This window comes from Chiloscyllium plagiosum, unplaced genomic scaffold, assembly GCF_037043375.1.
Source record: "Chiloscyllium plagiosum isolate Xiang-an unplaced genomic scaffold, Cpla_swu_hap1 HiC_scaffold_42, whole genome shotgun sequence".
Classification (NCBI taxonomy): Eukaryota; Metazoa; Chordata; class Chondrichthyes; order Orectolobiformes; family Hemiscylliidae; genus Chiloscyllium; species Chiloscyllium plagiosum.
Window position 1 is genome coordinate 5,705,012 of NW_028270180.1, and position 14,136 is coordinate 5,719,147.

A 14,136-nucleotide genomic window follows, 5' to 3' on the forward strand; every position below is an offset into this window, starting at 1 on the left:
AGCAATGCCAACATCGCATGAATGAATAAAAAAACAAGAGGGCCATGTTTAGATTATTAGATTACTTACAGTGTGGAAACAGGCCCTTCGGCCCAACAAGTCCACACCGACCCGCCGAAGCGCAACCCACCCATATCCCTACATTTACCCCTTACCTAACTCTTCGGACAATTTAGCATGGCCAATTCACCTGACCTGCACATCTTTGGACTGTGCGAGGAAACCGGAGCACCCGGAGGAAACCCACGCAGACACGGGGAGAACGTGCAAACTCCACACAGTCAGTCGCCTGAGGCGGGAATTGAACCCGGGTCTCCGGCGCTGTGAGGCAGCAGTGCTAACCACTGTGCCACCATGCCGCCCATCAATACCTCAAGGAGGGGTGGCACGGTGGCTCAGTGGTTAGCACTGCTACCTCACAGCACCAGGTTCCCAGATTCAATTCCAGCCTTGGTTGACTGTTTGGAGTTTGCACGTTCTCCCCGTGTCTGCGTGGGTTTTCTCCGGGTGCTCCAGTTTCCTCCCACAGTCTAAAGATGTGCAGGTCAGGTGAATTGGCCATGCTAAATTGCACGTAGTATTCGGTGCATTAATCAGAGGGAAATGGGTCTGGGTGGGTTACTCTTCGGAGGGTCAGTGTGGACTGGTTGGGCCGAAGGGCCTGTTTCCACACTGTAGGGGATCTAATAACATTCTACTATTCTCATATTTTAGATGTTTTCGTTCCCTGAAAGGTTGTGGTCTCCACCTGCCACTGTCCTTCCAAACCCACCTGAGGTAATGGTTTTCACTGGGTCTTACCTGGAGGCAGGTAAATCCCACCCTCTCCCTGCGCTGATTGGCTGGTTGTGAGGAGAGTCCCCGCCCCTCTTTGCTCTGATTGGCCGGTTTCCTGCCATGATTGACAGCATCTTGCCGGTTGCTTGGAAACCGGGGCCTAGCGCGTTGCTCTGCACAAATGAAGCCTGAATGGATTGTTGTTGAAGTGTTTTAGTGTGATTTTCTGCAAATATCTTTTGTTTACAGCTCAGCCTGACATTTAATATAAAAATGAATCACGTATAAATAACAATAAGTTCAGGAGAGTGTGGCATTTTCTGTTTAAATTATGAATAGTACTCTGTCAGATCAAGACCCAGAAGAGGATTTAGACAGTGAAGATTCTTCAAGAATATTTTCAGCAGGAGAGGAAACACAGTGAGTTGGAGTTAACATCTGATTTTTTATTTAAATCTTGTGGCAGATTGCCTATTTAAAGCCAATGTAATTCCTCCTTTAATTTTATTTCTTCTTGTACTTTTCAGAATATTTGTTTAGCAATGAAATATATTCGTTTCATTGCTGAGTTTTTCCTTAAAAACTGGTAGTGTTTCTGTATGTATTTGTTTATATTAAATGTTGCTGCTTTGCATTTATGCTGTTTAAGGTAACAGATACCATATTCTTACCATATTTAGGGTTGCTCTCTCATAAGAGAGAGATCCCGGTGGTGTTTTTTTTAGCATGTCTAATTTATTTAGGGGACAAATAATTACAGTTGGTGATCCATGGATAAATTAGAATTTCAAGGAGCTTTCAATTTTTTTTCCCTATATTATTTTGCCCAGTGCGAGTACTAGCTGTAGTTATGCCCTGAACTTTCCTCATTCTGTGCTTATGTTCCTTTCTCTCCATCAGACCATGCTTTGCCAGCCTGTGTTTAGGTTCACTCTTCTTCATGTAATCTAAGGAATTGTGGACCATGGCAAAAACTGTTGTTTTACCGCCACCAAATTGTTTCCTGACGCCAAAAAATCAGGCATGATATCTGCAATTATTTTGGATGCTTTTTTTTTGCGAGTTTTTCCCTGTGAGTTTGCCAGGGTGGAGATCGTGGACAATCATTTGCTTACATTGAAGGGAGCGATTTGTCATGAACCCCTGGCTCTGATGGTCACAGTGTTGTTCATCTTGGCTGGCGCTCCTCAGGCAAGCGGGAGAGGTTGAGAAGGAGAGTCCTTTATGATAACCTTTGTGTGGGGCGTGAACCTACACTATTGTTGGTTGAGTGCGTAATAAATAATGACCAGGACTATTCCCTTGCCCTTTTTGAAATAGTAGTGTTAGATATTTTACATCCACCTCAGACAGCAAATGAGCCTCAACAGGTATTTAATGTCGTACCAATAAAGTGGCATCTCTGACAGAGCAGCACTTCCCTGTTACTGCATTCCAATATCAACTGAGATTTTACGTTTGAATTATTTGAGTGAGGTATAATCACCAACCTTTTGACGCAAAAAGGTACACCAGTCATTCAAATCTCTCAGTGACGACTTGTGATTACAAATCATTAATTATAATTACAAGAGATACTTTTTAAAAATTATTTTAAAAATCTTTTTAAAAAAAGCAATATCTTGGTGATCTGGTGCTACTTAATTAATTATTTGAATGCCAAGTAGACCCAATTCTCACGTATGAGACAGAAGGTTGTATGGTAAGGTTCCTCAATACAGTTTTCAGTGCATAATCGAGATTAAGTGCATTGTTGGGGGAAAGCTTCATTGCCAGAGGAATATTTGAATTCCGTTTTTATGTCCAGTGTTCAAGATACCATGGTTTGATATAATGAGCTGGTGAGTTCTCTCTGTTTTCTGAATAAGCAGCTGGACTGGACTAGACTAGACTGGACTGGACTGGATTGGACTGGATTTTCTTGTTGTCGTTGTGTGTTTTATCTTGTATACTCTGGGTCTACATGCCATTGTACTGTTGTGCAATAAGCTCACTCAAGTGGATGCAAAAGATCCTAAGGTATTGTTTCAAAAACAGAAAGAGAGCTCTTACCATCATCTCAAATATTTATAGCAGTGCTACAGGAGCTTGCTGTGTGCCAATTACACCCGTGTTTCCCATGTTACATCTCAGGATAATGCCTTAGCAGTTAAGTGCTTCTGAGCCTGTGAATTTAAGATTTTTTATTCACTCATGGCACTTGCGCAACCATGGCTGGGTCAACATTTATTGCTCATCCCTAGTTGCCCTGTGAGAAGGTAATGCTGAGTTGCCTTTTCGAACTGCTGCAGTCTATGTGTGGAGTTTGCCCCACAACTCCCTTAGAGAGGGAAATCCAGGATTTTGACCCAGCAACAGTGAAGGAACGACGATGTATTTCTAAGTCAGGATGGTGAGTGGCTCAGAGGTGGTATTCCCATGTATCTCCTGCCCTTGTCCTTCCAGATAGAAGTGGTCATGGGTTTGGAAGATGCTGCTAAATTGCTGTAGTGCATCTTGTAGATAGTACATACTGCTGCTGCTGAGTATCAGTGTTGGAGGGATTAGTTGCTTGTGGATATAGTGCCAATCAAACAGGCTGCTTAGTCCTGGATGTTGAGTGTTGTTGGAGCTACACCCATCCAGGCAAGTGGGGAGTATTCAATCACACTCCTGACTTGTAGACGGTGGACAGGCTTTGGGGAGTCAGGAGGTGAATTACTCACTGCAATATTCCTAGCCTCTTACCTGCTCGTGCAGCTGTTATTTTTATGTGGCAAGTCCAGTTGAGTTTCTGGTCAATGGTAACCCCCAGGACATTGATAGTTTTGGTTAATAACCCTTACCTTTCCTTTAAGAGAGTAAAACCAATAATGATGTGGGGCATAATTTGGCTATGGAGTTGTGAACAATGATTTTACAGAATACTGTGTCTTGACAGGAAAATCTTGTACAATAATGTAATCTTGTAATTTTACTTGACGTTCTCCTCATTCCAGGTTGTGTGACACTGGCAGAAGTTCAGAAGGAGCTATTACACCCAACACCCCTAACGAAAGATCGCGATTCGGGCGGAGATACAGAAATGGCTCAAATGAAGCAGCAATTATGATTCCACCAGAGGAGAAACTAGTGCAGTCGGAGCAGAGAGCAAGAATACATGCTGCAAGTCAAGAGGTGAAGTGAAAATTGACTAACTTACCCACTATCGTGAAACAAGCACTGGAGCAGGTGCAAAAACAAAGTCTCCAAGCCTGACACTCAAACCCAAAGCTTAAAATTATCAGAAATGTACAAGTTAGACCTCAGATTCTGGATGACACTAAGGAAGATTGTGAACACATTGGAGAGAATGCAGAAACATTTTACCAGAATGGTTCCAACGATGGGAAATCTCAGTTGTGAGGATAAATTAGAGAGTTGGGAATGTTTTCGTTGGAGGTGAAAGGGGTATGGAGAGATTTGACAGAAGCTTTCAAAATCATGAGCGGTCTGGATAGAGTAAATAGGCAGAAAATGTTGTAGCCCATAAGAGGATCAAGAACCAAAGGGTACAGATTTAAAAAGTTTTACAAAAGAAAGAAATACCAGATGAGAAATAACTTTTTCCACACAGAGTTATCTGGAATGCACCAGCTGGACATGAGGTGGAGACGGGTTCAATTAAGGCATTTCAGAGAGCATTGTTACTACTCAAATAATCACCCAACATACAGCATTAGCAGGGAAGGCAGGGAGATCCCTCTTGTGGTACAGTGGTTGTGTTCTTACCCCTGGACAGGGAGGTCTGAATTCAAGTCCAGAGCTGGGCAGTAACATTTCTGAACAGGTTCCTGAACAGGAAACTAGGTTAACTTTTTTTAAATTAAAATTTTATAAGGAAAGGCGGGAGTTTGGCAATTGGTCAGAATGCTCAGAGACTAGTACTGACATGATGGGCTGAATGGTGTCCTGCTCTGTGATTCTGTGGAAAATATGAACAGGCTGTAGCTGGAGGGGAAATGTGATGGAGGTGATTAAAATTAAGAGTGCGATGGATAGGGTAGTCAGAGAGAAAACACTCCCGCATTTTGTGGGGCAGATCAAACCTAGAGTCCATAGATATAGGTTAATCACTAATTGATTCAAGAAGGGATTCAGAAGAAGATCTTTTTTCCCCCCAGAGAGTGGTGAGAATGCGGAACTCATTAACATAAATTGTCGAGTCATACAGCACGGAAACAGACCCTTCGGTCCAACCAGTCAATGCTGACTGTAATTCCAAACTAAACTCGTCCCACCTACCTGCACTTGGCCCATATCCCTCCAAACATTTTTTATTCATGTACTTATCGAAATGCCTTTTAAACTTTGCTTTTGCACCTGCATCCACCATATCCTCTGGAAGTTCATTCCACACACGATCCTCTCTCTGTGGAAAACAAATTGCCCCTCATGTAATTTTATTGAAGTCTTTCTCCTCTCACCTTAAAATAGTGTTGCTGAGGCGCGGTGGTATAGATGCATTTAAGGGGAAGCTGGATAAATACATGCAGGGGAAAGGAATAGAAGGTTATGCTGAGAGAGTGAAGTAGAGATTTGGAGGAGGCAGGTGTGAAGAATAAAGAGCAGTTGGAATGAGCATCAGTTTCTGTGCTGTAAATGGAAATGCAATGTTTATTTTTTGTTCGCCAGCTTTCTCCTCCTAGCTTCTGGGACACTTTGTTAAGATGTGGCCTCAAAATTTCCAACACACTGTCCAAGTGACTGCTCTTTTAATGTGGGGCCCAACAGAGAGTGTAGGTGGCTATTGAATGAGTAGGAAAGAATTCTAGTTGAATTTAAACATACCACCCTCTGTACTAACGATTAAAATTGCTACTAATTCAACTGTGCATTGTTGCTTTGCATAGAAGTGGAAGAGATCTTTGGGTAAGAAATCTCGTGGCCATCAACCCCTTCCATTGACTAGGACTGACAAAGTGGCATGGCCTGATTGGATGGGTGAATGGGCCAAGGATTGGCAGATGGAGTTTAATTTAGATAAATGTGAGGTATTGCATTTTGATAAGGCAAACCTGGGCAGAACTTATATGGTGAATGAGAAGGGACTGGGGAGTTTTGCTGAACAAAAGAGACTTAGCGTGTAGGTGTGTAGTTCTTTGAAAGTGGTAGACACGGTAGTGAAGAAGGAACTTGGTGTGCTTGCCTTCATTGATCAGAACATTGAGTATAAGCGTTGAGATGTCATCTAGATGTCTAGCTGTAAAGGATATTGGTGAGACCCTTTCTGGCATATTGCATATAATTCTGGTTGCCCTTCTATAGGAAGTATGCTGTTAAACCTGAGAGGGTTTAGGAAAGATTATAAGGATGTTGCTGGGACTGAGGGGGGGTGGGGTTTGAGTTATAGGGAGAGACTGAATACGCTGAGGCTATTTTCCCTGGAGTTTCGGAGGCTGAGAGGTGACCTTGTAGAGGCTTATAACATCATGAGGGGCAAGGATAGAATGAACAGCCGAAGTCATTTTCCCGGGGTAGGGGAGTCCAAAGCTAGAGGGCATAGGTTTAACATGAGAGGGGGAAGATTTAAAAAGGACTCAAGGGGCAATGCATTCACACAGAGGGTGGTGTGTGTATATAATGAGTTGCCTGAGGAAGTGATGGAGGTGGGTACAATATTACAACATTTAAAAGGCATCTAGATGTGTATATGATTAGGAAGTGTTCAGACAGATATGGGCCAAATTCTGGCAAATGGGACTAGGCTTATTTACGATATCTAGTCGGCATGAACGGGTTGGACTGAAAGGTCTGTTTCCATGCTGTACATCTCTATGACTCTATGATATTTAACCCTCAAATTTGCTTGTTTAAAACTGGTGTTGCATTGAGAGATGGCTATGCCCAAATTAACTGAGATATTTCCTACATTGCAACGGTGAATGCACTTTGTAAAAATAATTAATTGATTGTAAACGTCAAACCTTTCTTTACTGGGCTCTGTATGCAGGTTGTGTGCTGTACTGGCTGACTGTGTCTGCAATGCTGCAGTCTCTGCGGGCCCCTGCAGTGCTGCAGTCTCTGTAGGCCCCTGTGATGCTGCAGTCTCTGCGGGCCCCTGCAGTGCTGCAGTCTCTGTAGGTCCCTGTGATGCTGCCGTCTCTGCGGGCTCCTACGACGCTGCAGTCTCTGCGGCTCCTCTGGTGCTGCAGTCTCTGCGGGCTCCTGCGACACTGCAGTCTCTGTGGGTCCCTGCGACGCTGTAGTCTCAGTGGGCCCCTGCGACGCTGCAGTCTATGCGGGCCCCTGCAACGCTGCAGTCTCTGCGGGCTTCTGTGATGCTGCAGTCTCTGCGGGCTCCTGCGACGCTGCAGTCTCTACGGGCCCCTGCAATGCTGCAGTCTCTGTGGGCTCCTGCAATGCTGCAGTCTCTCTGGGCTCCTCTGGTGCTGCAGTCTCTGTGTGCCCCTGCAATGCTGCAGTCTCTGCGGGCTCCTGTGACGCTGCAGTCTCTGCGGGCTCCTGTGACGCTGCAGTCTCTGCGGGCTCCTATGACGCTGCAGTCTCTGCAGGCTCCTCTGGTGCTGCAGTCTCTGTGGGCCCCTGCAGCGCTGCTGTCTCTGCGGGCCCCTGCGACGCTGCAGTCTCTGTGGGCCCCTGTGACGCTGCAGTCTCTGCGGGCCCCTGCGACGCTGCAGTCTCTGCGAGCTCCTATGACGTTGCAGTCTCTGCAGGCTCCTCCGGTGCTGCAGTCTCTGCAGGCCCCTGCGACGCTGCAGTATCTGCGGGCCCCTGCGACGCTGCAGTCTCTGTGGGCCCCTGCGGTGCTGCAGTCTCTGTGGGCCCCTGTGATGCTTCAGTCTCTGCGGGCCCCTGCGACGCTGCAGTCTCTGCGGGCCCCTGTGACGCTGCAGTCTCTGCGGACCCCTGCGACGCTGCAGTCTTTGCGGGCTCCTGCGACGCTGCAGTCTCTGCGAGCCCCTGCGACGCTGCAGTCTCTGCGGGCCCCTGCGACGCTGCAGTCTTTGCGAGCTCCTACGACACTGCAGTCTCTGCGGGCCTCTGAGATGCTGCAGTTCTGAGGGCTCCTGCGACGGTGCAGTCTCTGCGGGCCCCAGCAGCGCTGCAATCTCTGCGGGCCCCTGCGACACTGCAGTCTCTGTGGGCCCCTGCAACGCTGCAGTCTCTGTGGGCCCCTGCGACACTGCAGTCTCTGCGGGCCCCTGCGACGCTGCAGTCTCTGCGGGCCCCTGCAACGCTGCAGTCACCACAGACGTAGCTGAGATTCTCCTCTTTGAAATGTTTAAGGAATGTTATGTCATTGAACATCTCAACTGGGCAACCATGTTGGTTTCTCTTTTAGCATTTTCTCTTTGTTCTTACCTTGAGTTTGTGATTTCTGTCCCACTGTAGGATGCTCCTGCGATGCAGGAACTCATACGCTGCGTGGCCCTGGCCAGGATCAGTTTTGGGGACCTGCACTGGAAGGTGGCCAGGGCACATGTTAACCTAGCAGAGGGTTACCTGCAGATCAAAGGTAGGTGAAGCACCAAGGACTAGAACATGTGCTGTTGTCTGGAATTCCTGTACTGTATCACTAAAAATATGGACAAAGGAAGGTCTTGCATGCGTTTTGTAAGCTTAGGACGTCCAGTAGTAACGTTTGAAGGATCAGGGACAGGCACTGGGTGGAATCTTCAGAAATTTAGTTCTGAAGAAGGGTCTGTGGACCCAAAGCGTTAACTCTGATTTCTCTCCACAGGCACTGCCAGAGCTGCTGAGCTTTTCCAGCAGTTGCTGTTTTTGATTCTGATCTCACACTTTTCTCTGTACTCCTATACTTGAGTACGCGTGACAATAAAATCTAAGACTTCCAGCATCCGCTTTCGATTTTTTACTGGGCAGAATCTTCTGCGGAAAGGCAACTTAATTGGACAGTTTGGAGAAGCATTTTGTGCTCTAATAAATCCGTGTGAAAGCACTTCTTTAACTTCCCCTCTGTTATTCTCCTGCTGCAGCTCAGCCTGTTCGCATTTTATTGATATACTGTAATCCATCTCCAGTTAAAAATCTTTTCATAATGTTTATCCTCCTTTAGCCTTGCTTCTTTCTCGATATTTCAAGTTGCTAATCCTAAATATAACATAGAGCACAGAGCAGAGAGAGAAGCCATAAAACCCAAACACATGTCGCATATGAGCCCCTCAAACCCAGCATCATTGTTCAATGCCCTTTCTTAATGAGCTTCCTACGTGCACGGTAGCCAAATAACATTGTTACAAGTAGCGTTGTAATCAGTGACCAACTGAGGTTTGGGTACAATTTAAACCTTATTTCCTTGCTTTAACCTTCCACTAAGAATATGCAACAAGAACTGGCTAAGCTAATGATGCCCACGTCCCACTGTCTGAGTAGAAAGGCCCAGGGTTAATCACTTGGCCCTGCTACCGATTTCAGGCCAAATATTGTGCACTCAAGGGCTCATTATCTCGGCTGCAATTGTTCTCAGCTCCAGTTGAGGGGCTCTTGTCGGGCAGTGGTAGTGTCCCTACCTCTGCATCAGGACGACCCGAGTTCAAGTCCCAGCTGCCCTGGGGTATAATAACAGGTTGGTTGGGGAATCTATTTATCTTGAGCTCGAGGCAAAATGATAAGCAATACCCAGCGAGGTCATAGGGTGATACAACAGGGCGAGGAACACAAGGTTACAGCTGCAACGAACGTGCACAAAAAGCAAGATCTACTGAGAGGGACCTTGTCTTTTGTGAGGGCAGTGTGAAACAGGCTGAAATACTCAAACAGATTGATGTTCAGAAGGAGGATGTGTTGGAAATTTTGAAAAACATGTGAATAGATAAGTACCCTGGGCCAGGCAGGATATACCCAAGGTTGTTACAGGAAGCGAGGGAAGAGATTGCTGTGCCCTTAGTGATGATGTTTGTGTCCTCACTGTCCACTAGAGTAGTACCAGATGTTTAGAGGGCAGAAAATGTTATTCCCTTGTTCAAGAAAGGGAGTAGGGATAAACCTGGGAATTGCAGACCAGTCAGTCTTATGTCGGTAGTGGACAAATTATTGGAGAGGATTCTCAAAGACAGGATTTATGGTTATTTGGAAAACCATAGTTTGATTAGAGATAGTCAGCATGGCTTTGTGAGGGGTAGGCCATGCCTCAGAAACCTTATTGAATTCTTTTGAGGATGTGACAAAACACATTGATGAAGGTAGAGCAATCGATGTGGTGTATATGGATTTTAGCAAGGCATTTGGTAAGGTTCCCAATGGTAGGCTTAATCAGAAAGTAAGGAGGTATGGGATACAGGGAAATTTGACTGCCTGGATACTGAATTGGCTGGCCCATAGAAGACTGATGGTGGTAGTAGATGGAAAGTATTCAGCCTGGAGCTCGGTGACCAGTAGTGTTTTGCAAGGATCTGTCTGGGACCTCTGCTCTTTGTGATTTTTATAAATGACTTGGATGAAGAAGTGGAAGGGTGTGTTAGTAAGTTTGCTGATGACATGAAGGTTGGTGGAGTTGAGGATAGTGTGGAGGGCAGTTGTAGATTGCAACGGGACATTGACAGGATGCAGAACCGGGCTGAAGTGGCAGATGGAGTTCAACCTGGAAAAGTGTGAAGTGGTTCATTTTGGAAGGTGGAATTTGAATGCAGATTACAGGGTTAAAGGCAGGATTCTTGGCAGTGTTTAAGAAGAGAGGGACCTTGGGGTCCATGTACGTAGATCCCTCAAAGTTGCCACCCAAGTTGATAGGGTTGCTAAGATGGCATACGGTGTATTGGCTTTCATTAGCAGGGGGATTGAGTTTAAGAACCACAAGGTCATACTCAGCTCTCTAAAGCCCTGGTTAGACCACACTTGGAATATTGTGTTCACTTCTGGTCGCCTCATTATATGAAGGATGTGGAAACTTTAGAGAGGGTGCAGAGGAGACTTAGCAGAATGCTGCCTGGATTGGAGGGCATGTCTTATGGAGCGAAGAAGGATGAAAAGTGACATGATAGAGGTGTACAAGATGATGAGAGGCATTGATAGAGTGGACAGCCAGAGACTTTTCCCATGGTGGAAATGGCTATCGCAAAGGGGCACAATTTTAAGGTGATTGGAGGAAGGTTTAGCAGAGATGTCAGAGGTAGGTTTTTTAACACAGAGAGTGGTGGGTGTGTAGAATGCACTGCCAGCAGCGGTAGTAGAGTCAGATACATTAGGGACATTTAAACGACTCTTGGATAGACACATGGATGATAGTAAAACAAAAGGTATTTAGGTTAGTTTGATCTTAGAGTAGGATGAAAGGTCAGCACAACATTGAGGGCTGAAGGCCCTGTACTGTTCTATGTTCTGTGTAGATTAGATTTTATATTTGAGAGGTCCATTCTGAAGACTAATAACAACAGGGAAGAAGCTCTTCTTGAACTTGTTGGAACCTTTTAGGAAGCCCTTTGCCTCTGACAAAACAAAGATTCCACCCACTGTATAAATGCGCGTTTTTCTTTCAAATCCCCATTGCTTATCCTGCACAAGCCCATAATGTATCCAATTTCCACGAAAGCCATTTTGGTATTTAATGCCAATTCACCAGTGTGTGGAAATGGTTCAAAAGACAGCGCAGTATTGACAGCTCAACTTCTCAACAGCTCCCTGTTTCCCACTCACTCAACAGTCCCTAAAATTCTGTGTTTTATCCATGTATGAGGAAATGGGTTCTGCTGGGAATCAAAGTTATTTCAACTCTGAAGAAAGGTCACTGGACTCAAAACACTAACTCTCCTGTCTCTCCACAGATGCTGCCAGAGCTGCTGAGTTTCTCCAGCAATTTCTGCCTTTTATTCCTGATGGAGTTTTCTGTGGGTCCATGAATCTAGGGGTGAGGGGAAGAGTCATGTTGCTGTCAGTGTTCCACTCAGACTTTGAAAGCCTGTATAGGGTTGAAGTGCTACATGGCACCTGTGCTACAATTCCCCAATGTGAATCGATCCCCAATCTTAAATGTGCTCAGTTGAAAATAAAACCAGTTCTAATAAGGTGGGTACAGTGGCTCAGTGGTTAGCACTGCTACCTCAGGCCACCAGGGACTCTGGTTTGATTCCAGCATTGGCTGACTGTCTGTCTGTACAGAGTTTGCACATACTCCCCGTGTCTGCGTGGATTTCCTCCCACAGTCCAAAGATGTGTAGGTTAGGTGGATTGGCCTTGCTAAATTATCCACAATGTCCTGGGATGTATAGGCTAAATGGATTAAACATGGTAAATGCGGGGTTCAGGTAGGGAGTGGTTCTGGGTGGGATGCTGTTTGGAGGGTTGGTGCAGACTTGATGGGCCGAATGGCTTCTTTCAATACTGTATGCCTTCTATGATTCTTCTAATGTTCTAATAAATATGTCGCCTCTGTTGCTTTCCCTTGTTCTCAGTTTATTTCTTTGCTGAAGCAAGCCATTTCCTAACAAGCAATCCACTGTTTGATTATAAAACATGATGGTAATGAAACTACTTCCGAGGAGTGTGTTGTGGACTCATGTTGACAGACTGCAGACTGTGAGCCAAGCTATTTCTGGCATCTCCCGAGACCTTATGCAGCCTCGTCTGACAACTGCTATATACATTGGAGCATTCCACATATGGGGCTTGAAGTTCGGAGAACAGTCCATGGCGGGGGAAACGTATCTGAGAAGGATTAATCCCCTTTGCCCACACACATCTTTAGATGCAACTGAAAAATATTTGCCTGCTGGGGTGTTTCTGCCCATTCCTGTGCACAAGTCAACATTACTTACTTACCTTCCTCCTCCTCCTAAGCTGCATATGTCAATCAGGCTGGCACATTTAAGCTTCACATGGTTAGTAAACTGAACAGCCCACTGGGTCCTCATTTCAGGTCTCTGCTGAGGTCACTGATCTCCATTGGGTTTTTCAGCAATCTGCAGTGGTTTCATGGTCATCATTAGACACTTAACCCTAGATATGTAGTGAATGCAAATTCCACCATCTGCTATGATTCGATTTGAACCCAGGTCCCTGGAACAATAACTGAGTTTCTGAATTAACAGGCTGGTGATAATACCTCCTCAGTTGAGTGTGGTCTTGGAATAAATCAGTAGTGGACATCCACTGAAGTGTCCTTCTTAACTAGAGCTAAAAGGGCATTTTCCCTGGTAAATGCACATGTTTGTGGTGTTCATCACAGGTGAATCGCTAGCTGGATATTCATTGTAATGCCATGTAGGGTGGGTGGAATGAAAACCTGGGACATAACTGGGCAGCTGCTGACCCATCTAGTGGGGGAGGGAGGGGGAAGATAAGGAATGGTTAACAATTTTAAATTGCTGCTGATCAAAAGTAAAGTGTAATCTGTAGCTGTAAGCCAAAGGTTGCACAATCGTTCTCTCACAAGCCGTACTGCTCCCACAGGACAGGCCCCGCAAGCAAAGCTACACTGTGAAAAGGCCAAAGAGATCATGTACTCAAACACTCGGCATCCAGTTTCTGAGGAGGAGAGGAAAGATATCCTCCGATGTTTGATTGCCATGTTCCTCACGCTGGGTAAAGCGATGGTGGGACTTCAGAAATATCCTTTTATTGTACTGATTGCACTTTACAAGACTTACGACCACTTTTTGAGAGAATAAACTCCGGTCTACGGACATGTAGTTGCTGCTACGTTATAGAAACATAGAAATTAGGGGTAAGAGTAGGCCATTCTGCCCCTTATGCATTCACAATCGGTGCCTTGCATTTTGTCCACTGTTGACCATTTAGCATAGAGTCATAGAGATGTACAGCATGGAAACAGATCCTTCGCAGTTCTATTGAAACAACTGGAAATGTAACCTCTACTCCTTTTCTCAATTCTCCTTCACCGAGCAGGAAGAAAACTTTAAAAATGGTGTTCCTACAGTGCCTTTTGCAACCTCAGAGCATCCCAAAATACTTTATGGGTTGAATAAGACATCAAGGAATAGAGAGCAGGAGTATCACATTGCTCGAGGATCTGCCATGATTTTATTGAATGGTGGAACGGGCCAAATAGATCAGATGGCCTATCCTTCCTCCTATTTTCTTTGTTTTTACATTAAACAGTTTTATGTCTAGTCATTGCTGTAATGTAGAGAAATAGAGAATCCATGTACACAGTAAGGTTCCATAAACTATGAGAAGAGAACATCTATTTCAGTGATTTGGCCACAGGTGACAATTAGTTAGGATGCTGAGAGAATAGTCAAGAGAAGTAAGATGCAATCTCTAACATTCACCTGATGACAAATAAAGCCTTAGTTCAAGATCTTGTCTGAAAGACAGCTGTTCCGATAGTGCAGCATCCCCTCACTCCCGCAGCGAGGCCACAAGTCTAGAGCTTGTGCTGAAGTTTCTGTAGTGAGACGT

The 14,136-nt window shown here is 45.3% G+C and overlaps 1 protein-coding gene and 1 pseudogene across 1 annotated transcript in view; one reads left to right on the plus strand and one right to left on the minus strand.

The window, feature by feature from the left end:
* Positions 1-949: 949 nt before the first annotated feature.
* The window catches only part of ttc23 (tetratricopeptide repeat domain 23), a 68,739-nt gene continuing 55,552 nt past the window's right edge, over positions 950-14,136 (plus strand). Inside the window, exons 1-4 of the mRNA XM_043680424.2 lie at positions 950-1,197; positions 3,756-3,933; positions 8,152-8,275; positions 13,165-13,321. Coding sequence (XP_043536359.2) covers positions 1,109-1,197; positions 3,756-3,933; positions 8,152-8,275; positions 13,165-13,321 — 548 coding nt within the window. The 5' untranslated portion in view covers positions 950-1,108. The remainder of the gene's footprint in view (positions 1,198-3,755; positions 3,934-8,151; positions 8,276-13,164; positions 13,322-14,136) is intronic.
* On the minus strand, positions 1,576-1,949 carry LOC148137551 (small ribosomal subunit protein eS24 pseudogene; annotated as a pseudogene).